Source organism: Capra hircus, chromosome 27 (assembly GCF_001704415.2).
Source record: "Capra hircus breed San Clemente chromosome 27, ASM170441v1, whole genome shotgun sequence".
In the NCBI taxonomy this organism is placed as follows: Eukaryota; Metazoa; Chordata; class Mammalia; order Artiodactyla; family Bovidae; genus Capra; species Capra hircus.
The window spans coordinates 31,944,546-31,971,041 of record NC_030834.1 but is presented as its reverse complement, the minus strand read 5'-3'; the positions used below and the strand labels follow the sequence as shown (position 1 = coordinate 31,971,041).

Here is a 26,496-nt window from a genome sequence, read left to right as displayed (position 1 = left end):
TTTGCCTTTCTGATACGAATTTCAAATGACTCATACGGATAGAATTTTGTGGCAAATAACTGTTGATCCACCTAAATTTGGTTGCATTTTTGTTCCTTTTTCTCTTTCTCCCCCCTCTCACTGTCCTGATAACCCTCTCTTTCCACAAGATTTGGTAGTAAGAAAGTAAACTTTTCAATAAATCTTATTTCAAAAAGAAAAATCTTCACAATGCAGTTGCAGATGGTAAAGCTGTTTATTCTTTTCACGGACATAAAGCATATGGTTCCTTTTTAAAAATGACTTTACAGATAGGCCCTAAACCTGGCTGTCTTTACCCCAGGTAATCTCCCCAACTTCTGCTGAACTTGAAGTTAATGTGAACTTTATGATATTTGGTTTTAGAACTGCAGTTTTTGCTTTCTAAACAAATGAGAAGAAAAAGCCTTAACAACTTTCTGTTTAAAACGAATCGACATAGACATTTGCTAAAATCATACTGAACAAATACACATACACTCACACACAAAAAAACCAGAAATAAAAGGTGAAACCTGGCAACTCTGAAAAAGAAAGGTGGATGTATTAGTTTCCCTAGATGTCATCTTTGGGGAAAGCTGAGTAAAGAGTGTGTGGGTCCTCTCTGTGCTATTTCTTGAAACTGCATGAGAATCTGTAATTGTCTCAATAAAATTTTCACTTAGCAAAAAACAAAAATCTGGTTGACAAACTTTTTTTAAAAGGGGCCTGGTAAATATTTTAGGCCTTTAGGAGGGGACTGGAGGTGGCAGCTGCTCAAATCCATTGTTTTAGTAAAAAAGCCATTGAATACAAAGGAATGGGCATGGCTGTGTTCCTTTGAAACTGTTTATAGAAGCAGACTCTGCGGACTTGCTATTTACTGATCTCTGGTTTAAAGAGACGTTAGCTTTTGCTTTCACTATTTTATCTGCTGCTCCCTTCCAGGGAAAAAATGGTAACAAATGCTAATTATACATTTATTAATTATTATTTTTCTTTTATTGAAGTCTAGTTTCTTTGCAAATTAGTATGCGTGCCACATAGTGATTCAGTGTTTTTATAGATTGTTTAAGTTGTAACAAAATAATGGCTGTATTTCCCTGTGTTGTACAATATATCCTTGTTGCTTACTGATTTTATCCACAGTAGTGGTACCTCTTAATCTATACCTGTGTCTTCACTCTCCCCGCTGGTAACCACTAGTGTTTTCTTTTTGAGTTTTTTCTGTTTTATAATGCTGTAATTTGCGGCTAATCTCTTTATAATTTTCTGTAATTGTGCAAGTATGTATCTGTAAAGTATACATATACACTTTCATTTATTTTAAATATCCTATAAGCATGGCTTTGGTTTCATGTTTCCCGATATTAGGAAAACAAGATAAGAAAGTAAGAAATTCCTTTTAGACCAAGCGCTATAAGGAAGGAAACACTGAGAGTTTTTCCCTAAAATCCTTATCTCTAACCATGAATAGTAATCAGTTGAAAGAGTAAAATTCTTAAGCTGAAAAATCGTCATTTTCTTGACTTTCTCTAGTATTTATCCCTTGTGGCCAAGAGTTGAACTTCCCCTGGAAGAGTTTAGGCTGTGTCTGATTACCCTCCCTTTCAGCGTGTGATAAGGCATTACTGTAAGTGGAGTTAAGAGTGCACTCAGGCTCATGTTTCAGACAGTGTTAAGAAAAGCCCCTGTACAGGGTATTTGTGCGGTAGATGTATTTGCTTGGTAGGGTTTGGGGTTAACTTTGCTTTCTCCCCATCAGGTCATGTCCTGAGTGTAGTTTTACGCATTCAGGTTCAGTTTCCCCTCATACCAAATTTCTTTCTCCCAGTCTGTTTCTTTCTCCTTCTGCCTCTTCATCTGTTTCTAATGTGAGTAGCTTGTGTGAAAAAAAAATACTTTGAATGCGGGATTAAAAAAAAAAAAGAATCGACTTTAGAAAGACATGTGTATTAAGTTTCACTCGGTGCTGTGGAGTGTTTCAGAGACAGACAATAATATTAATACAAGCACTACCCTGCCCTGGTGTGTAGAAAAGAAATGTTTCCATAACCACAGTTTAACAGAAACATAAGCCAGTCCTGTGTAGATTTCCAGAACGATTAGAGTGGTTAGAACCAAATACGGTTAATATGATGAGATCTTGTGATTTTTAAGTAATTTTAAAAGATGAAAGATATCGCTCAAAATATTCTAAAAAATTTATGCACATCCCTCTTGTTTATCCTGCCATTCATTTAATGTGTTACTGAAGGTAATCAATTTATTCACCTCTTAATTATCTCTTGAGTCTGACCCAGCATATTTATCCGTATTTCCAGGGGTTTCATTTATGTACTCCATACAAATATTTACTGCAGATCCCTGCTAACTCTCATCACCTGTCACTCATCCAACACTACACACACACACACACACACACACACACACACACACACACACACACACACACACACAATCACATCATCCCTCCAAGCTGCTGCCAGAGTAATCTTCATAAATTGATCTCTGTCCTTGTCATTCATTTGTTTAAAACCTTTCAGCAGCTCCCTATTGCTAATACAACAATATGCAAATTTCTGAAGTCAGTATAGAAGGCAAAGCCCATCAAGACCTTTTTCCTCCCTACTTTTCCACTCTGTTTTCTGTCTCATTTGCCGTTCTCTGGCTTGATCCCAGCATCCACTCACACCCTTGATGCTCTAGCTAATCTGTAGGAATGCTGCCTTCTGCTGCTTCTCACCTCCATGCATTTGCGTTTTTCCCAGTTTTCTTGTCGGCTTCTTTGCCTGAAATTTGTGTTTCTCAGGACAACTCAAGCATGTTATCAGAAAAGCATTGTGTGACCCTGTCAGAACTGAGTGTATTTCATCTCTTATTTACCAGATGACATTTGATCTCTTTGAATGTTTCTATACTTAAGAGTTGGAGGGCAGAACAAGGTAGTAGGAAAGAAAACGTTGGAGTCAGATACAGTGGAAGCTTCAAAAGGACTGAAAAGTACTTAACACATCATTGAATTACTAGTACCAGGGAGGTACCTGAAATGTTGCAAGAGTTGTTTATTGTATATGTGTAAGGAGAGAAGGAAGGAGGTGACTGTGTCTTACTGGTTGAAGCTGGGTGAGATAATAGTCCAAGACACATTTCTAAAGATATTAAGGGTGTAAACCCCTTCTGGAGTGTTGCTGAATTGAAGAATGAATATCTAAAGGGAATTCCTAACCATTCACTAAGTTACATAGGAAACTGTAAGAGTTCATTTCAGAAATAGCAGTGGAGCCATCGTCAAGTGGATCTGTTACGTTGCGTGTGTGTGTCCAACTCTCTTGTGACCCCATGAGTTATATATAGTCCGCCAGGCTCCTCTGTCCATGAGATTCTCCCAGGCAAGAATACTGAAGCCGGTTGCCATTTCCTTCTCCAGGGGATCGCCTGACCCGGGGATCAAACCCAGTGATCTCCTGCATTGGCAAGTGGATTCTTTACCACTGGTGCCACCCGGGAAGCCCTCTATTATGTTAAAAACGTAGAAAATTTAGTGAATTTGGAAGAGAATATATAAACTTGAAAATGAAAGTCTCTCAACCATGTCCGACTCTTGGCAACGCCATGGACTATACAGTCCATGGAATACTCCAGGCCAGAATACTGGAGTGAGTAGCCTTTCCCTTCTTGGGGATTAATATTCTGTATTAACTTCAACAGGTATGATTATCATGCACATAAATAATAGCACTTATTTCTTTCAGTTCCTCAATAATCTGCAAGATATCTCACCAAAATATTCTAACCTGTAAGTGTCTCTCAACCATTATCAACATGGCTAAAACCTAATTCATTATTTTTTAACTGATATATCCCTCATGCAGTGGGAGGTGCTCACTAAATATGTGTGGCCTGAATGAATGAAGCATTACCAATGAATATACTCAGCGCCAGACATAAAAAGAGGGCCATCACTTCACAGGCACTATGCTGCTACAAGGGCCTTGTACCCTATAAGAACATCCAGGTTACTCTTCCTCCAGCCTCTTTTCTCATAATAAATCCCTTCCTAGGGACCTCTGCATGGCCTCCCAAATCAAGTACAAATTCTCCCACTTGGAGTTTAAAGTCATCACTTGGCCCCACGTGATCTCCACCTTGACTTTCCTAAATGTCTGCTTCTCCCTTCAAGTTTAGCTAAAGCTGAGCCTTCACAGGACGCCTTCAAAACTAACTCCTGCAGGAAGCAATTGTTTTCTTTTTCCCTTTCCTCATAATTTGAATGTATTTGTTTGTTTCTTTTTTTTTGCACTTGTCTGAGATTTGTGTTCTTGCTGCATCTGGTATGCAAGTTTCAGCTCCAAAAAGATGCATCAACTCCTTTAGGCCAATAAACTTGTCTTCTCCTTCTGTACATCCACAGTTCTTGGACATTATTGGGGAAGCCCAATAAAATGTGGGCTTGTAACTTGGCAACAGCAAAACAGTCTTGGTTCAAGAAGGAAAATAAATGTATAAAAATGAAGCTGTCAGTTGTATGTAGAAGGGATTGGAGTAGAGAGTCAGTTTGCAAAGATGTCAGCACATAGCTTTTCAAGGGCCTATACCTAGTCTATAGGCAAGGATTTTTACTGAATAATTGGTAAGGAGGAACGGTGGTAATGGTCTAAGTAGGGTGATGCAGTGGCGTTTCTGGGAAAAATACAAAACCAAGGTACATTTTGAATGAACTAACGACCCACTTGATGAATAAGTATAAAGTAACAGTCCAAAATATCACCACATTTTTAAGGAGAAAATGGTGATTTCAGTGGAAGAATGAAAAGGTTGAGAATGAGGATTTGGGTTGGGCAAGGTATGTAGAAGGATGAACTTAGTTTTGCACAGATGACAATGCATATTGAGAAGGCAGAAAATAGGTTTTCCAAATTCAAATTCTTTTCCTATTTAGGTTGTTATATACCTTTGAGCAGAGTTCCCTGTGCTATACAGTAGGTCCTTGTTGGTTATCTGTTGTAAAGTTTTTTAATGAGATTTTTTTATGTGAACCATTTTTAAAGTCTTTATTGAATTTGTGGCAATATTGTTTCTGTTTCATGTTTTGGTATTTTGGCCAGAGGCATGTGAGACCTTTGCTCCTCAACCAGGGATCAAACCTGCCCTGCTTCCATTGGAAGGCAAAGTCTTTACCACTGGCCCACCAGGGAGGTCCAGGATATCCATTTAAAATATAGCAGTGTGTACATGTCTATCCCAAAAATCTGAAGAATAGATAAGTGTCTATGTATCCCTGAATCACTTTGCTGTACACCTGAAGCTAACACAGCATTGTTAATCAACAATACTCCATTATAAAATAAAAAGTATAAAAAGTAAAAAAATAGGTTTCCCTGTAAGATGTTTTAGAATAAGAGGAATGACTTTACATTGGTTACAATGGATTTTTGATTTGAGAGCTTTTTCTCCCAATACAAATGTGACATCGAGACTAATTTTCGAAGATCGTACTTCATACTGGTCTTTCAAAATCACATTAGTTTATAAAAGCAAGGTTGTTATGGAACTCTGCTATAAAGAAAGATAATTGAAACATTCATACTAGTATAATTTTGTTGTAACTCTCATTTCAAATTTAATGAATCAGTGCCTGCTGCAAAGGAAGAGACACACTGGGAGCTAATTTACCTGTGAAAAGACGGGCAGAGGATGAAACCTTGGTTCTTTTGAGAAAATTGCATGCTGTTGAGGTTTGTTTTTGCTGTGACTGTTTCTATTGCTTTCAATAGGACCTAACTATGCTTGAAGGCCATTAGAGGACAGAAATCAAATCTTAATCAGCCTGGATGTATTTTTCTGTTTTAAAAAACTAGAGATCCCACTTCACTTTAAGGCTTAGAGAGTTTAATTAAAGTAAGCAGAGACAAAAGTACTCTTTTGAAAACTGTCATTTCTCTTCGTGTGACACTGTTAATAATGTAGTGTAATGCTATTTTGGCAGTTTGGTTCTTTCCTTGTCTTTTGTCTTGCTCTGACTCTTTTCTCTCTTCTAAATGAAAGAGGAATAAAGCACTTAAAGGAAGGTGCTATCCTAAATTCGCTGTCTCCTTGTGCACCGTATTATCTGTGACCTCAGCTATAATTCTTTGAAGAAATAACCCTCCCAAGCTCTCTTTTTTTTTTCTTCCCCTTTCTCTTTTATTGTGAGCCTCTTTTCACACAACATTTGCAGGCTTCTTTACAAAGAATTTTTCTTTTTCCAATTAGGATGAAAACTAGATCATGATGTGAGCCTTTCGTTGGGAGCATAACTTCCCTTTTTGACAGCTCCATTAGATCTGCCCAGTTATAAATCTTCATATTTCTGGCTTGCCTTGAAATCAGAAAGTGTCTTCATTCTGCTTGTTTTCAGTAAGCAGCAAGCATGAAGGGAGGCATGGCAGACATCGTAGTCTCTTCCACCAACTTTCCTGCCTTAACCAAGCGCCAGGGCAAAATGTTTGTCACCAAACCTTATGATTCTGCTTTAATGGCTAATTATGGGTGGTACATTTTTGAACTTAAAGGGTGACTCTGAAGTCACTTTCCATTTTTACTTGTGCAGTAACGTGCAATGTAAAGCGTGAATTTCGCACTACTCATTGTTTGAAAGTTAATTAGTATTCTTTGCTAGAATACCTGCTTCTTTGCTTGAGTAATCATTTAATTGTATCTGTCTGTCTCACTTGATTTTGGTGGGTGCTTTTTAAGTCAAATTACGTATTTTAAGCCTGCTACCTCTAATTGCATTGACAAGCAAAAAGCTGCTTACTAAGCATGTTCATGTAAATCATACTTTTATTCTATTCTAATACTTGGTTTATATAGCATGCCTTTTGTGAAAAAAATTGAAATTATCCATTATTTTAAAGTAACAGGGAAGAAGTAGGAAGTTTTAAAGGAAGCAGATATTATTTTGTTTTGAGGATAACATTGGAAGCTATTTGACCCTACTCTAATGCGCTTGCAAAAATATAAACATGGAAGTATGTGATCAAAGTAAGGAATTAAAGAGTTAACATTTCTTTAAAAACAAGAGAGCCATTAACTTTTGATAATGCTGTCTCAAATATTTGTCTGTAAATTGTGGTGATAATCAAAGATGAGCCTATGGGATTGTGCTTTGTAGTTCTGTTTGATTTGATAATTCTAGTAATCCCTTAAGAACGTTAGAAAAAAATAGTTTATGCTTACATTAGCAACTATTGTGAGATTGTAAAAATAACCTGGCAATCCCAAGGTATAGTATAAGGATAGGAGGGGGGAAAAAGTGGTATCTAGGATCTTGTATGTGTTTAAATCATTTCTTTTAGAGATGTTTTTAAACCTAATATGTTTTTCTTTCTTAGCATGAGAAAGAAATAAACTGGCTTCAGAAAGTTTAAAAATGAGACAAAACATTGCCTGCCTACTACAAAATGTTATACAGCTTCGTTTTCTTATTTTAAAAGAATGCTTCTGAACTTCCTGGCAATCCAGCAGTTGAGACTGTGAGCTTCCACTGCAGGGGCACGGTTTGATCCCTGGTCAGGGAAGTTCCCATGCCACGCATGGTGCAGCCAAAAAAAAAGGAGAGAAAAAAAAAAAAATGCTTCTCTTTTTTGCTGCTAGGTTTTGATCTCCACACTGGCCTTTACTAGATGGCATTCTAACCCCACACTCAAAATAAAGCAAATGTTTCTTCCATCTAAAGTTGAATTTCTACAGGCCTCTTTTAAAGCTCATGTTTCCTCTTCATTCTTCATTTTCCTCCTGACAACATGCCTGAAACAAAACTGACAAAAATGATTATTCCCATGTAAATTAGGGTGAAAAGCTTTGGAATCATACTCCGTGACCGTTGCCAGAGTTCTCAGTTTCTCGAAACTTTTCCCCCTCTTCTTGTGAAATATTAATAAATACTGACAGTTTAAGGTGGCTATGAGATTAAAGGAAATAATTTCTATTGAACTCATAGCATAGTGAGTTTTAATAAGCTTTACTGAGTGTAAATTTCCTTTGTGGATTTTCCCCTTCAGGGTGCAACCCCTCTTTTGCATTTAAGTTCTATAAATTTACGTTAGATTTTTAGTAACTCCTTGGGATTGTTTGGTAAACCTAATTTACTTATAGCTAGCAAAAAAAAAAAAAAAAGGCCCCATAAAATAGGGGGAAAATGTGTAATTTCCTTTTTTCTTTTTCTTTTCTTAACATGGAGAGCATTATCTTTTTGAGCACACAGTATTTTTGAGTATCAGCTGTAAAGGAATTGTTATAGGGTATATATGGATGTGTTGGAATGCTTTTAAAAATCGATCCTAGCTAATGGAGGGAATATTTTCAAAGTGAACTGTTTCCATTCCTTCAGTCAACCACATACAGCAGAAAAAATTCAAGTGAACATTGTAGAAGAGGCGAGCTCTTCCCTATAGAATTAATGAGAGGTGCAGTGGTCTTCCATGGGGAATCAAAATTTGAAAACACTCTTCCACATGAGCGTTTTCCCCTCATGTCTAGAACCAGATAAGAAGGCTAACTTTAGATGCACAGTATCCAAACAAGATGAATGTACTGGGCACTGCTGGATAAGAATGTCCATCTTAAGGTGAATATTTCTGTTCTCCTTTGTAAAGGCATATAGTTGGCAAAAGCCATGTCTGTGAGATCTGTAAAGACTGCAGCTCACTCGGGAGAGGTGTAGCCAGCTTTCTCTTACATCAACTGCCCAAGGGAGACACATCCCAGAATAAGCCCCTCACTATTGTCCTTTGTCATGTTTTAGATGAGTTGTTTTATCTTGAGTAGATTTGTATTTTGTAAAACTCCAAATGGTAAAGAATAACAGCATCAAGACTTTAGCAACTCTGTGTGTATATGTATACACCACATATACTGTTCATATACATATATATATGATATAAGATTTTTACCTATAGCCTTATAATCTGTATATAAGTAAGATTCTATCATAAGTCTGGGTATTTAATAAATGAAATTGACTTGTCTTTGATGTGCTTAAATTTCAGAAATTTTAAATTATTTTTCAGGACACTAGAATCAGTAATCAGTAATTATATTTAAAAAATAAAACACACACTTTTGTAGCACAAACTCAGTCAGCATTCAGTAAGTATTGTATACTCTAGCTCTTTAATACCTACAACCATGTTTTCCGTATTAGGCAGATAATGTACTTGCCTAGTGATGAAGGTTTTGTGAGCTATGTGTATTTGGCATATATTCTGTGTATATCATAACAATGATTTACTAAAAGACTTGGTTGAAAGAAAATATATTCAAGATTAGGTGCAAATGGCAATACACCAGATTCAAGTAGAAGTTTCTTGTACCTACAAGTAAATTTTAATCATCTACGTTTAACCTCACTTTTAAGAATCATTCAGATTTTCGACAGAAGGACGTATTTATTTATGGTAAACCCAAAGCAGTCTTTGTGAAACCTGAAAAAGATTTGTGAAAACAGCCTGCAATAAAACTCACAAATGCTTCATATAACACTACTTGATAGATATCACTTGCACCATTAAGAACTAAACGACAAAGGATGTAATTTCAGTTCTGGCATGCAATATTAATCGAAACCCTTTAAAACATCTTGCTGATGGGAACTATGACAACGTGACATTGAAGAATTATGAGCTAAAGACATCCATCTTAATCAGATTTTCAAAGTAAATGCCATAAAACATAAAGTTGCTCCATTCATCTTTACATTTTCACATGTTTCGGTGGGAACATCATTTCCTAGTGTGTTGCCCTAAATGCAAAGAATACAGTTCGGTACTTAAAAGTATGAATTCAGTCTGGAGGATTGAAATACATTTTAGCCAGCCACCCTGTAAAGTCAGGGAATTATTTCTCTAATAATGTACATTTCTATCTATCTTTTATGCTACTGATATATTATCCTAGGTAAACAGTTTAATTAAATGATAGTAAGAGACACTTTTGAAAAATAATTAGATGTATATTTGCCTTTATAAATTTAGATATGAGAGGAGAAATGTTTTCAAAGACATACCTGTAGAAAGAAATTACCTTATGGGCATACTCAAACCAAACATCTTCTGTAGTCGCCCCTGACCCCCGCAAATTATTACTTTATTTGAGTAAATGGGAAAAGTCTAAAAATTAAGACCTTACATTAAAATAGCACATCATAGTTTATAAAAATCCTGTAGTACACATTATCTCTTTTAATCCTCACATTTTACCCACATTTTACAGATGAGGATTCAGAGAATTTGGAATATGACATTGATTTGCTCGAAGTTCCACAGTTACTAGATTTCAGGCAGGGAGCTTGAACCCCAGATTCATATTTCCCAGATCCTAAGTCCTCACATGACTATATTTGGAGCTAGGACCTGTAATGAAGGTAATTAAGGTTTAAATGAGATCATAAGGGTGAGGCCTTGTCTGATACGTTTAGTGTTCAGATCTGGAGAGACCCCAGAGAACTCTGCTGGGCCCTGCAAGGACTCAGGGAGAAGGTAGCTACCTCAGCCCGGGTGGAGAACCCGTGCTGGAAACTGACCCTGCCAGACTGAAGGTTATTTCTTGTTGCTTAGATCACCTCATGTGTAGTTTTTCATACAGCAGCCGGAGCAGAAGTAATATTCCAGGTCTTCCTTATTCTTCTCTGCCATAAATCTAGTGTTTATTTCCCTCTTCTATGGAAAATTTTAATCAACTGGCATTAAGATATTTTTAGACTCCTGAAATAAAAGTTTAGAAGATCTGGGCAAGAATACCTCAGTCACTAGCTTCTTTTTGAACCTCTGTTTTGAGAGGAAGGCTTCTAAAGGCAATTAGCATCCTATGGAAAGATGCAGGCTTCCAGCTTCAACAGATCATGCTAACCATTTTAAAAGGTGCAGCCAAGACTCAGAAGATACCTATCATTAATCTCCCAAAGAGTAACAGCACCTCACTTTTCTATAGAACTTTACAGTTTATGAAATACTTTCCTATGCATGATCTCATTTTGATACTGGTCTTCATAATATCTTCCATATTTAGTGTTCTTTGCACTGTATCATCCTGCTCTTCATTGGTGTTCAGCCATTGAAGCAAGAGGAAAACCTATGTTGGAAAGAGGCATTTAGTGTTGGCATGCACACACACATTATACTCTAATTAATAATGACGGAGAAGGGAGTCCAGCAGACATGCATGTGTCAGCTTAAACTGTGACTCTGTTTCCTTTTTAATCAAGTTATGATTGGTTTCCACGTAACAGATCACCCTCATTGGAAATGCCAAGAATGGGAAGGGGACAGTGGGTCCGATGGAGTCTGTGTTGGATCTATGTGATATTTAATGTTTGTGATAACACCATCTCTGTTTAGAGGCCATGATGTGATTGGAAGGAAACTAAAAATTTGACTCCATTTTAATGTAAAACATTGGCAGATAATGCAGACTCAAGCTGCAGGTAGCAAATATGACATCAAATAATATGTTCATATAAGATAACTTTGTATCAAACTGAAATTTACTTCAGATTTCAGTAGGTAAACTTGCTTGTGAAAATATCTATATAAAAGCCAGAAAAGAACTTTCAAATTTAAATAAACTGACCTGTTTTTTAAAAGTTAGGAAGACGGTTATAGCACATTCAAAAAATTACAGCTAGTTAATCAATTTTAGGGAAGAGACAGGCAGCCTGTTTTCTCTGAACCTTTTTCTAATTTCCATCTGTTAAAATATTTCAAGCATGGTAGAAAAAAAAAAGTGACTAGAGAATACATAGAAAGTATACACCCACCCTGTTCATCCGGGTCTCCCCAAATATTAACTCTGCCACTGGCCTTTTTCCCTGGCGTATTGTGTGGCGTCGTACTTGTTTACTAGGGGCCTCCCAGGTGGCTCAGTGGTAAAGGATCTGCCTGCCAGTGCAGCAGCCACAGGAGACGTGGGTCTGGTCCTGAGTTGAAAAGATCCCCTGGGGGAGGAAATGGCAACCCACTCCATTATTCTTGCCCGGGGAAATCCCACAGACAGAGGAGCCCGGCAGGTTACAGTCCGTGGGACTGCGAAGAGCTGGACACGACTGAATCGCCTTTCACTTTCTCATCCGAAGGCAGCTTTTGGAAGAGGGCTCTGCCTCTGTGGCTCAGCTGGTAAAGAGTCTGCCTGCATTGTGGGAGACCCGAGTTCGATCCCTGGGTTGGGAAGATCCCCTGGAGAAGGGAATTCCCATTCCAGTATTCTTGCCTGGGAAATCCCATGGACAGAGGAGTCTGGTGGGCTACAGTCCATGGGGTCACGACTGTGTGACTGAACACACACGATTGTTACTGCATGTACCTTAAGATGTCACTAGTTACAACATTAGGCAACATAGAGTGGTTTATTTAGGAAATAAATACTGTTTTTAATATTTATAGCATAAGATAATGTGATAGAGTAGTTATGAATTAATTTAGTAGCACTTTCATAATATTTAGATTTGAAGTAGTTTCTTAAAAACTAATATGTCCCATAAACATTTATAGGTATAACTTGAGATACTAGGGTAAGATTTTTAAATTACCTTAAGTTTTTAATAAGGAAGCCGATGGCTCAGAGGTAAAGAATCCACCTACAGTGCAGGAGAGGCAAGAGATGACAGTTTGATCCCTGAGTCTGGAAGATTCCCTGATGAAAGAAATGGCAACTCACTCCAGTGTTCTTGGCTGGAAAATCCCATGGATGGAGGAGCCTGGAGAGCTACAGTCCATAGGATTGCAAACAGTCAGACACGACTGTAATATAATATACACCAATATATCTCAAGAAAATATTGTAAAGTACATGAAATAAAAAGAATTTTAAAGCTAAAACACTTTAGAATTTATTGTATGACCCCACTATACCCCACAACCACAAGTATTCTTTGACAGAGGAGAAAAACTTGAGGCTCAGAAGTTAGTTGGTTTATGTGTGATTATATTTAATTAAGTAAAGTAAGTACTCAACTGTGTATTTCCTGTTTCCTCTCCTAGTACTTTTTCTTCTATACCAGACATTTCCTTTGAGATAGAGAATATGTTGTCTGAAAAGCATAATAAGTTCTGCGTTATTTGGAATATTCAGTTTGCTTTTTTTTATTCTTTATAAGCCACTTATCACAATAGTTACAGCTGTTAGTTGCCTTCCAGCCTGTTCTTATCCATATTACAAATATATGCTTTATTTATATCATATCATATACTCCATTTAAGGTCAATAAAATTTAACTGCACTAAACTCAAATGCCCACTAGGAAATCAGAGAGGAGAGAAAAGTGTTTATTGATTGTATGTCAGCAGTTCTTCCTTGTCACAATTGGGACAAGGTCTTCCTTTTCCCTTGCTCTCTCAGGTAAATTATTTTTAAATGGGCAGAAGAATATCCTGAAATGTATACTGAGGCATTTACAACATACTTAGATCCCTTTTTCTACTCATGTGTAAGTTTTAAGTACTTTGCTGTAAACAATGATTATGGAAAACAAAGAATTCTGTAGAAGATAATGTGTTTGGTGGCATTTTTGGTGGTTTAGTTGCTAAGTCCTGTCCAACTCTTGTAACCCCATGGACTGTAACAGCCTGCCAGACTCCTCTATCCATGGACAAGAATACTAGAGTGGGTTGCCATTTCCTTCTCCAGGGGATCTTCCCGACCCAGGGATCAAACCCAGGTCTCCTGCACTGTAGGCAGATTCTTTGTTGACTGAGCTATGAGGGAAGCCCTAGTGTTACGTATATTGAAAGAGGAACTACTTTAACAAGTGGAAGGTATTGTTTCCAAGCACTGACTTAGAGTGCTTGACATTTTAGATGTAGTACACACTTTTGAGCAGCAAAGAAGCCAAAATATCCTCAAAGAGGTTTTTGCCATTCAAGAGAACTTACCTTTAAAATGAAACAGCACCCCCAAAGGCTGCTTTCCAATAACAAAAAAAGAGAACTGCAGAGATAATTCATATGAAATTAACAGAAGATGAAGTTTAAATTCTTTATAATTTGACAGCTGTGTCGCTTGCTCCTTGGAAGAAAAGCTATGAGAAACCTAGACAGCATATTCAAAAGCAGAGACATTACTTTGCCGACCAAGTCCCATCTAGTCAAAGCTATGGTTTTTCCAGTAGTCATGTATGGATGTTGGACAGTAGAGAAAGCCTAATGCCGAAGCACTGATGCTTTTGAACTGTGGTGTTGGAGAAGACTCTTGAGAGTCCCTTGGACTGCAAGGAGATCAAACCAGTCCATCCTGAAGGAAATCAGTCCTGAATATTCATTGGAGGGACTGATGCTGTAGCTGAAGCTCTAATACTTTGGCTACCTGATGCGAAGAACTGACTCATTGAAAAAGACCTTGATGCTGGGAAAGATTGAAGGCAAGAGAAGAAGGGGACGACAGAGGATGAGATGGTTGGATGGCATCACTGACTTAATGGACATGAATTTGAGCAAGCTCTGAGAATTCGTGGTGGACAGGGTAGCCTGGTGTGCTGCAGTCCATGGGGTCACAAAGAGTCGAACATGACTGAGCAACCAAACTGACTGATGAGTGTGGTATTAGGAGCTATATGGAAAGCTGTTTATGTATCTCCAAATAAAACTCTATCCCTGCTTTCTGGAATTCTCACTGAATGTATATTGACCTTTCTTTCATTCTGTTTTTTGTCTGTGAATTACTCTTTTATACTTAGACAGTCTGTCTTTCTGATGCCATCTGGGTGATTTTCCCAGATCTCTTTTCCAAGGTACTCTCTACAGTTACCTAATATATTGTTTGAATTGCCCAATGAGTTTCTAACTTCAGTGTTTGCATACACATTGTACTATTCTGTATATAACTTTTTTTAATAACACCTCTTCTTTTTTCATGGTGTCTTATTCATATGCTCTTAATTCCTTTTAAATCTGTAAGCATTGTAAACATGCTTGTCACTTTATCTAATGGCTGCATTATCTGAAGTTTGGAGGAGAAAAATTCTTGCTTTTTGTTTATAGAATTTGACCCCAGGTAGATTGTTTTCTCTTATGTTAAGTAATTTTAGACTGTAAATTCATTAAAAGTAGGGTTTTATCTACGGGGTGGGAAAGGAGAGGAGAAGAAAGCACTTTGAATGTGTAAATATTTTTGTTTAATTTGGGCTCCATTGAATTGTGATATGGCTAAGAACACAGTTTATTGACTCAAATTTTTCCCATTTATAAGGAAAATTCTTGCTACTTAATTTTTATCTTCATAGGGAAGTAATGTCAATTAAATGTCTGCAATATGTATATTTTCTAAGCAATGGAGACATTTTAAAATATGATTTATTATTTTCAGGGTCATAAAATCTTTGTAATATACCTTTGCCAATAGGTCCTGAAATGTAGTCAGATGAGGGAGGTATATTGTTTCCTAAGCTTACCATTAGAAAATCAAGGAAAAGCAACTTCTGTAAGACCACTGAGTTAGTTGATGATGGAACAAAAGATTAAGCTAAATCCAAGAATTACGTTAGAATTTCAAACACAAAAGCTAATTGTGATTCATTCCTTGTACACTTAGATCGTCCACTCCAAACTCTGGTCACTAGCAGCCCTATTTACAGTAGCTGAGGCCTCGAAACAACCTAAGTGTTCATTGACAGCTGATTGGTTTAAGAATATGTGATATATATTGACAATGGAATATTACTCAGCCTTCAAAAAGAATGAAGTATTGCCATCTGCAGCAACATGGATGGATCTAGAGAATTTTATGTTTAGTGAACTATGTCACAAAGATGAATATTATATGATATCATTTCTTTGTGGAAAGTCTAAAAATAATTCATACAATGAATCTATATTGTTGCTGTTGTTCAGTCCCTAAGTCATGTCCAACTCTTTGTGACCCCCATGGACTGTAGCACGCCAGACTCCTCTGTCCTCCACTGTCTCCTAGAGTTTGCTCAAATTCATGTCCACTGAGTCAGTGATGCTATCTGACCTCATCCTCTTCCACCCACTTCTCCTGTTGCCTTCAGTCTTTCCCAATAAATGAACCTGAATACAAAATTGAAACAAAGTCACAGACATAGAAAACAAACTTAGGGTTACCAAAGGGGAGAGGGAGGAAGGAAGGGACAAATTAAGACTATCAAATTAACAGATTAAGCTACTGCACATAAAATGGATATGAAATGAGGCTTTATTGTATAGCACAAGGAATTATACCCAATATCTTGTAATAACTTGTAATACTATGTGGAAAAATAAAACCCCTGAATCATTGTTCTGTATACCTGAACTAATGCAATATTGTAAATCAACTATAATCAAAAATTAATAGGGTAATAAGATATATACTATCGAAGTATTTTATGTGCTTTGGTGATCTGTTTTAAGAAAGAGGTCAGTTTTGCAGAAAACTTCAGTTTTGTTTGAGACAGCTGGGAGAAAGTAGATACAGCCGGGAAGTCAACTGAGAATGAGCGAATTTTGTGGTAAAGAAACAAAGGCTTTAACCTCAACATTGCTAATCCCCACTAAATGAATGTGGGCCCTCCTAAATGTGTGTCCGGGTCAGCATGGTCGGTATATCTTTTTGTAAACTCTGGGGAGTAGAAGGGGGGGTAGAAGCAGAGTTTATTCATATATTCAAGTTGCTGTCTTTGGTATCCAAGAGTTCTCAAGCCATAGGAAGAAGGCTGCTTCTCTGGTTCTCCAGCAGTGTTGCGCGTTTCTCTCCCCTTGCCCCACTCTTAACCCCTGCTCTTCATCCCTCTGCTTCCTCTCCCCTGCACCTTCCCCTCTTCATCCCTTCATCCTCTTCACCCCATCTGTACTTTGTTAGCAGACTCCACGCAGACTGCAAAGTTATTTGAAAGCAGCACAGCTATCAAGTCTAGCTTCTAAGCCTCTTCCAAGATAGCGGGTTTATTCCCCGGAGGTCTTTGCAGCGAGCCTGCCAGTCCGAGTCGCTGGGGAGGACGAGCAGGACAGAATAGGGAAGGAACGCAGTGGGGCCCAGCCCTAGGGGCAGCCGGTCAAAGCAAGCTCTTTCTCCTCACCCCTCCCGGCACCCCCGCCTTTCAGCCTCTCCCACCTGGGCAGGGCACACCTGTGGACAGACAGCCACACAGAGGTATTTCTGTCTCCGAGGAGCTAGTCTTTCCTCTCCCCGCTTTCCTGTTTGAAAGTCCATTTCCACTCAGGTCCGCGGAGACCGCAGCCCAAGGCAGTGAACCAGAGCGAGCTAGACTGAACTGCGCTTTACTGTCTGGAAGTTGTCTGCAGTGGCTTTTAATTAAAAAAAAAAAAAAAGACAAATAGCAAATATGCCCAAATAGGCTTAAAAAAATGTTCCTTTTTTTTTTTTAAATTCTTGACATGATGGTCTGGTCATAGTAGATGGGAAAAAGAGACACTGCCACACTTCACGAGTGAGAGATCAGATTCCCTCTTCTCTGGGAACCGCCGAGGCTGTAGTTTATTTTTTTATTCCTCCTGTGACATTTCTGCGTCTTGCTTTGTTGCTGTGAAAGGAAAAGCGTTTCCTCTTCAGAGATATTGGATAGCATGTTCTTCCTTCTTGTGATAATAGTGTTAGCTGCTGGCAAGGCTGTTGTGTTCCTTTGTTTCCCTCAAGATGTTCTGCCCTGAAGCTGGTTATTTCTTCCATTAATAAGTTGCCTTTTAGCTCTTCCTGTATATGCCAGGCACTGTATCTTTCTCTCAAATAGGCACTATAAAATAAATGAAGCTAAGAGAGAAATATAACTTATTCAAGAAAATAACCCGTGAAAAGTAAATTATCTTGTGTCTCTCCCATGTGCCGTGGCCCTTCCACCTCAAGGGTTCATGAAGCAGAGTTGCTGTTCAGAAAAGCTGGCAAAAGTTCTTCCTCCTCTGGAGCTCAGGGACTATGCCTTACATTTGCTTGGAATTGGGTTTTATAGGTTGATTAAACTGGAATCTACTCCACTGTCAAATAGCTTTTTGTGGTCTAATAGTCTGCACGCCTTACTGCCTTACTGGATCTTCCACCTTTCTGTGTATCTTACCCCAGGCTGATAGGTTTAATGGGACAGCCTTCAATGCTCTGTCAAAGACCTGACTTCTTTGATGGCAAGGAGCTGAGCAAAATTAGCAAAGTCTATTTAATATTTATTAATGTAAAGTAAATTTAAACAGATATTGGCTATCATCTGTGTTCAGTTTATCAAATAAAAATCAGAAACCATTAGGCTATCATGAAGGATATATGACCTGTAGGAACTTGGACAAAGAAAGATGGGGTGAAAGAAACAACACTAGTTAGGAATAGTATATAATTTCTAAAAGCACAGTGCCAAAAGTTTTATTTTTTAAAAAAAGTACAGAAGACTGTTTGGAAAAATTAACCTACATCTTTTCTAAAATATCTAATTTGGAGCATTCCTAATCATAAACTTAAAAATATAAGGAAAACATTATATTTGGCAAGCTATAATATATATTTTATGTATTGCTCATATCATATATTTATATCATATATTATATATTTTATCTAATTGTCCCATTATTTGTACATCTTAAAAGGTAGATTTTAAATATTGGAACATCTGCCATGGTTCAAAAGAAATATTCCAGAACTCCAATTTTTGTAGCGAGTTGCATGCTACCCTTCTTGGATGAGATGACAACCCCCCCACCCCCACCCGCCAAGGTCCTGTTAAGGTGTAAATATCACCAACCATCCAACATGTTTTTAGGAGTCTTTAAATAAGGCTTAGTAAGTGAAGTGAAGTCACTCAGTCGTGTCCGACTCTTTGCTACCCCTTGGACTGTAGCCCACCAGGCTCCTCCGTCCCTGGGGTTTTCCAGGCAAGAATACTGGAGTGGGTTGCCATTTCCTTCTCCAGGAGATCTTCCCAACCCAGGGATTGAACCCAGGTCTCCCACATTGTGGTCAGACGCTTTTCTGTCTGAGCCACCAGGGAAGGCTTAGTAAAGGTACTGATAAATCCAAAGGACTTTAAGTTAGAGTCCTGCCTTTCAGGATCTAAGAATTTAGTTGGGGAAACAAGACTTGTTTGCAGATTGCCTTACAATTAAAGGCAGTACAAGCTGTCTAACTGAATTATTGTGTGGTACGCCCGAGACTAACATAGCACTAACATCAACTATGCTTCAGTAATAAAAATAGAAGGCGATGTGAGAAGGCTCCGCGTTTACTTCAACTCACCCTTCATCGACTTCTTCACAAATAATCCTTCATTCAACAAGTATCCATGGAGTATTTATCATCGTAGAGAGTCTAACGGGGAACATGAGACCTCTAAAATTAGTTGTAATACAGAGAGGAAAAGGAGAAGGGCCATGGGAAAGAAAGATAAGAAAAAAAACTAAGAAGATTCAGGGAAGAAATAACTGATTTCTGTCTGAAGGAAACAGAAGTAGAGTCGTGTCATCATCCTTAGAGCTAGACATACACAGGGTTTGGATACAGAAAGGTGGAGGAAAATGTCTTTCAGATAGAAGCCACTGTACAGAAATCAAAAGGTGGGGGGGTGTACTGGGTACAGCAAGCTTGACTAGGACAAGGATACATCAAGAGAATTCATGGAAGAAACATTTGCAGAAATACCTGGGGGACTATCGTGGACAAGGATCACATTGACCTTTAGAGTTCATTATAAGTTTTATAGGCACTAGGAAGCCATTTGGGTTTTCCAGGAATAAAATGACATGTTCAGAGCTATGTCTCAGGAACACTGAACTTGGTGACTCTGTGCGGTCCCATCTAAAACTTTTTCTCAAGTCTATGTAAAGCCTATATCAGTGGATTAGCTTAAAGCAAAGTCTATAGTAGATGTTTTGGCTGTTCGCGCGTGGACCTGCCCACTTATATTAGATTCTTTTTGCTGGTCTCCAAGTCTAAACCCTCGTGCCCACTTCGAATCTTGGTTATAAATCTTTGCCCTGGATGTTCATATGTCTTCCTATGAGGTTAAATGAGAATGTTCTCTCTGTCCTCAATGCTTTTCTTAAGCAAGTTTTTTGAGCTTAAAAACACCCCAAATCATGTCATTGATCATGTTTCCCTCTTTGTGCTTACAACAAGGTAATTTAGAGCCAGATTTATACCCTGCTTTAAAAATGTGTAGGGACTTCCCTGATGGTCCAGTGGTTCAGAACCTGCCTTCCAGTGCAAGGACGAGAGTTCAGTCCTTGGTCTGGGCAGTAAGATCCCACGTGCAGTGGGGCAACTGAGCCCACATGCCGCACCCAGAGGAAAGCCGACACACCCCAGCAGAAGATCCTGCATGCCACGTGAAGACCTGGCACAGCCAAATAAATAAATACTTTCAAAAATAAAAGGTCCTTCTAAAAACAAAAACGAAGAAAGTGTAAAGCCACAGAGCAGGAATTCACCCACTCCTCTCATATTTGGCTCTATCTTTCCTACTTTCAGTTTTCGTTTATGCTGTTGTCTTCTCTGACAGTGTTAAATTTTATTTCATCCTGTTATGCTTTATAAACATAATCGATCTAAAAGAAGTTGGTATAGATAAATACGTGCTCCAGCTACTTCTCATGTCCTGTGAGCTGGAATCTTTAGAACTAGCATTGACCTCCAATTGCATCCTCAGATTTAGCTTCTGTTTGTGGTAAATGCTGCAGAATTTAAATGTCTGGCTATCCATTCCATCTCACTCAGACTCTGCACTTACTCTGTCCTGTTGTCAGGTTTTAAGTTGAACCTAGCTTTCATTATCTGGGTTTGCTTCACTGGTAGTGAGGATTCTGTGGTGGCTCAGTGGTTAAGAATCCACCTGCCAGAGCAGGAGACGTACGTTCAATCCCTGTGTTGGGAAGATCCCCTGGGAAAGGAAATGGCAATCCACTCTAGTATCCTTGCCTTGGAAGAATTCCCATGTATATTTATGGATACATTGAGGAAGACCTGATGTGGAGGCACAGAGGACGACTGGATTTATCATATGTTTGATGATTGTAAGATGGTGATCATTTCAAAGGCACACTGACTATAACTGAACTGAATTATATTTTTAAGTATATCGAGCCTCTAGAAACTAACATAATATTGTAACTCAACAATACTTCTATGAAAAATTTTAAATTCTTTTAAAGTTAAAAAAGAATAAGGATCTTAAATTCAACATATTGAAATATATGCTGATAATAGACCTTAAATCTTTTCATGTTTCAATAACAATATTTATAATAATTCACCATTTACACAGTGCTTTTACCTGTTACTGGTTTAGCAGATCCCTGAAATATAAAAGCTTGATAAATGTCTGTGGGATGAATGACCAAGTGTGTGCATAAGTGGATGAATGCATGCATTTCATTGAATTCTTAGGTGGTACTAATACCTCCGTTCAGTTCAGTTCAGTTCAGTCGCTCAGTCGTGTCCGACTTTTTGCGACCCCATGAATCGCAGCACAACAGGCCTCCCTGTCCATCACCAACTCCCAGAGTTCACTCAGACTCACGTCCATTGAGTTGGTGATGCCATCCAGCCATCTCATCCTCTGTCGTCCCCTTCTCCTCCTGCCCCCAATCCCTCCCAGCATCAGAGTCTTTTCCAATGAGTCAACTCTTCCATGAGTTGGCCAAAGTACTGGAGTTTCAGCTTCAGCATCATTCCCTCCAAAGAAATCCCAGGGTTGATCTCCTTCAGAATGGACTGGTTGGATGTCCTTGCAGTCCAAGGGACTCTCAAGAGTCTTCTCCAACACCACAGTTCAAAAGCATCAATTCTTCAGCACTCAGCTTTCTTCACAGTCCAACTCTCACATCCATACATGACCACTGGAAAAACCATAGCCTTGACTAGACGGACCTTTGTTGGCAAAGTAATGTCTCTGCTTTTCAATATGTTGTCCAGGTTGGTCATAACTTTCCTTCCAAGGAGTAGTGTCTTTTAATTTCATGGCTGCAATCACCATCTGCAGTGATTTTGGAGCCCAAAAAGATAAAGTCTGACACTGTTTCCACTGTTTCCCCATCTATTTGCCATGAAGTGATGGGACCAGATGCCATGATCTTCGTTTTCTGAATGTTGAGCTTTAAGCCAACTTTTCGCTCTCCTCTTTCACTTTCATCAAGAGGCTTTTTAGTTCCTCTTCACTTTCTGCCAGAAGGGTGGTATCATCTGCATATCTGAGGTGGGGCAGTATTATTTCCCACAGTACAGATGAGGAGATGGAGACTCACTATCACGACACCTGACAGAGTTAGGAAGTCAGTTTGTTATCCTGACCTCTACTACATAGCTCTTTCTCAACATAGCATAATATCTGATGTATCATTTATTCTGTGTAACCCATCTATAATATAATTCCATTCTTCCATGAAGCTGTACTTAAAAACATGGAGTCATTTGCCCCGTTCCTCTTCTTTTTAGGCACAATCTTAATGTTTTTCTTTTCAAGACGTTTCTTTTTTCTCTCTTCATTATGAGGCCAACCTAGTTTAGGCCCTCATAACTGTAGCTTATTCTATCATCCTATAAGCATTTTCTTGAAATGTTCCTTGAAGACCTCTGTAGCCATTCTGATCATACGCACTGATGCTAGAAACAGCAGAGCTAATTATGTTAAATGATGTGCTTCCAGGCATGCTAAGTCCCTGCAGTCATGTCCGACTCTCTGTGAGCCCATGGACTGTAGCCCGCCAGGCTCCTCTGTCCATGGGATTCTTCAGGCAAGAATACTGGAGTGGGTTGCTGTGCCCCTGCTCCAGGGGATGTTCCTGACCCAGGGATCAAACTCATGTCTCTCTCACGTCTCCGCATTGGCAGGCGGGTTCTTTACCACTAGCACCACCTACCTGAATGGTATATCTTCCATGAATTTTAAAATGTCTGTTTCTTTTCCTCACCAGATTAAAACCATATTTGTATTATAACCCTGCCATTCCTTCAAAGGCTGATTCACTTTAACTGATATTTGAACACCCATAGTTTTTCATGAGCAGCAAACCAATGGGCCGAGTAAGATTTGTGTAGTTTCTAGTGTGGGAATCTTCAAGAAGGCTGCAAGGAAGCAGCTCTGTTGCATGGATTTAGGTGTGATTTCTGTCCTTCATTTCAAGAGAAAGAAATTATTAGTTGTTAAATGGTATGATATGGATTATTAGGGACCGCTGGAAACATGCAGTAATTACTGATATTATGTACTGTGGGAGGAGCTATTTTAATTGTCATACCCTGTAAAGAGGTTTGATAATATATATTCACACTATTAACATGTCATGTATTCATTCCATGCAACCAGAATTATAATGTTTGACTGTGTTATTTGGCTTAGCAATCACTGCTGGAGTTCACATTGTAGATAAAAGATAGTCCCTGTGTTTCCTATTCTCTTTTAATACATGCATTTATATTAATAGCGTGATTTAATACATCACTTCAAAATTATATTGCACTTTGAACTGCATTTAGTCAAAAATTGACATCTTATGTGCGCAGAACCATAATAAGTTTAGCATTAAATTAAGGAGTCATCTGTCTGTTGGCTAAAATGTAGTGTTTGTGAATTCTGGCATGTCCACAGCTTAGGTAATGGGATTGAGACGTGGGCCTCAGATGTTGCATTCATTTGTGCATTTTAACTTATGGCTTATTAGCTTGAGGGACTTTTTTGCCCAGCTATAGACTACTGTTGTATTTATATTTTGAAGCTGCTGGATCCGCTAGGATTCTGGTTCGAAACAAAATATTCATACCAGTGACATAGTGACATGAGTCACTGTGGTCACCTATGACTTACTCCAAAATGTACTTCCACTGCATACTGTGAAATTGGAAAATCTGTTCTGTGTGTGTTCTAATGGATGTAAGGGTCATTAAGTATATGAGTCTTCTGACGTTGTAATCAGCTGTGATTCAGTCTGTTAAATATCCATGAAACAACATCTGCTTCACAGAGTGACCTTCTGCTAAAGAATACTTAGCGTCTATTAGTAGATCACAGTGCAGATCTGCCTTATTTGAAATGCACTAAACTAGAGTAGTCAACTACTGTTCAGCAATGAGCTTGTAATAATTTATTGCAGTTAAATAAAGCTTAAAAAAACTCCATTAAATAATTATAGGGATTATATGCATTTCCAAAACCTTTGTGTTCTACTGAAATTACCCATTTAATTTCAGGGTTGGTTTGTTAAAAAAAAAAAAAAAGCTGAAATGTAAAGACACATTAGGGGAGCTGTCAGATGCTATTTTCTGTAGGTGTTAATAAAACCAGATGAAAAAAAAATCTGAAACAAATTAAAACCAAAAGCAATTTTACCATCTGTTGTAGATTAATTAGAACTTTGCGTATCAAGGGTAAACTTGCTCTTAGAGAATGTCACTGAACACCCGCCTAATAGAATAATATGCAAATATATTAGGTAATGGATTTCTATGCCATTTTTAATGCTAATGGATCTATGGTGGAGCCCCAAGAAATTGGTAGTGTGTGTAAATGTGTATGTACGCAGACACGTATATATAATGAGTTTCCTTTTCTTTTTTTTTTCAGAGCAACCTGCAAACAACCAAGGCCAGTCCACCCTCCAGCCTTTGCCACCTTCCCATAAGCAGCACTCTGCACAGCATCATCCATCCATCACTTCTCTCAATAGGAACTCCCTGACCAATAGAAGGAACCAGAGCCCGGCCCCGCCGGCTGCTTTGCCCGCCGAGCTGCAAACCACACCCGAGTCCGTCCAGCTGCAGGACAGCTGGGTCCTTGGCAGTAATGTACCACTGGAAAGCAGGTGAGTCCCGAAGGGGAGGCTTGTGGAGGATTTGACTGTTAGGACCACACAGTATACCTGCATGGAGAATGCATGTTTGACAGCAGTCAACAAACTGTATTTTTTTTAGCATCTGAAATGGAAAGATAAGCTGGTCCAACCCTTTCCTCAGTAAGAGAGATTTACTTTTTTAAAAAATGTGGGGTACAGTTGCTTTACAGTATTGTGTTAGCTTCTGCTGCACAGTGAAGTACCTCAGGCGTATGTGTGTGTGTATGTATATATCCGCTCCCTCTTGAGCCTTCCTGCTGCCCACCCCCACCCACCCAGCTAGGCCACCGCAGAGCACCAAGCTGAGCTCCCTGTGCTAAGAGCAGCTTCCCACTTGCTGTCTGGCTTACACGAGGTAGTGTGTATGTGTCAGGCCTGATCTCCCAATTGATCCCTCCCTCCTCTTCCCCCGTTACGTCCGTGTCCATTCTCTGTGTCCGCCTCTCTATTCCGGCCCTGTAGTTAGGGTCATCTGTCCCATTTTTCTAGATTCTGCATATATGAGTGAATATACGATATTCACTTTTCTCTTTCAGACTTCACTCTGTATGACAGACTCTGGGTCCATCTACATCACTACAAATACCCGATTGCATTCCTTTCTGTGGCTGAGTAACACTCCTTTGTATGTATGCACCACATCTTCTATGTCCATTCAGTTGTCAGTGGACATTTAGGCGCTATTATAAATAGTGCTGCAGTGGACACCAGCGTGCATCATTAGTGAGTTACGGTCTTCTCAAGGTGTGTGCCCAGGAGCGGGATTGCTGGATCCTATGGTAGTTCTGTATTTAGTTTGTTAAGGAGCCTCCAGTGGCTATACCAGTTTACCAGCAGTGTAGGAGGGTTTCCTTTTCTCCACACTGGTTGTCTTCTCTAGAAACAGAGCCACATTATTGGTGCTCTTTTGGTTGTTGGGGCAGTGCACTTTGCCATCCTTTTCACGCTTTATTTATTATTTTTATCTTCAGATTCTCAGGCATGTGGGAAAAAAGGACTAGAGATTTAAGGGTGATTACTCCCAGTCCCAGGATGCAGTGATTATATTGTACATCTACTGGGTTCTAGATGCCCCTGATTCTCACAGGCTCCATTTTGTCCATTGCATCCTAAAATCATAGTGGACTCTCACAGATGATAATTCACCATGAGTCAGATGACCCTTTGCTACGGAGATTTTAGTTTTTTGCAATGTGAGGGAGGTTTCAAGTTCCTTCCAGCATTACTCCCATTCATGCCTAGACCATGCTATTAGGAAAAGCTTCCTTATGATGAACTGAACTTCTGTTCCTGAAACTCCCTTCCTCTGGTAGTCATCGTGCAGGTGGGAATATGTAATTCCACAAAGCTGTTTTGCCCCATCTCTACACCATAGCCCATGGGCCCCTCTCAGTCTTCCCTTCCAGAAGCTTCGCCAGCTTGGTGCTTTTTCTCTAGCACGTGCTGATGTTTCCATGAGGTTCTTAACAATTACGAGTTCTAGCACCGCTTGGCCCGCAGTTAGCAACCTGCTCGCACAAGAATATAGACCAGCCAGAGCTATTTTGAGCTAATCCATTTCATTTTTAAATATCTCCAAATACAAAAAATCTTATCTTCTTCCTTTGGTCAGGACCTCACCAGTCAGCATCTCCTGAGAGCTATGTATCACGCAAGCAAAGGCTGTGTTGTCTTACTTCATGGGTTTCCTACTGACAGCTCTGCAGCACAG

General features: G+C 38.9%; 1 protein-coding gene across 3 annotated transcripts in view; it reads left to right on the top strand.

Annotated features, from left to right (window-relative positions):
* TENM3 (teneurin transmembrane protein 3) overlaps nucleotides 1-26,496 on the top strand; it is a 454,641-nt gene that overhangs the window by 241,754 nt on the left and 186,391 nt on the right. For all 3 annotated transcript variants that reach the window (XM_018042106.1, XM_018042103.1, XM_018042105.1), the window contains one exon: nucleotides 24,518-24,755. In XM_018042106.1, the coding sequence (XP_017897595.1) occupies nucleotides 24,518-24,755 (238 nt within the window). The remainder of the gene's footprint in view (nucleotides 1-24,517; nucleotides 24,756-26,496) is intronic.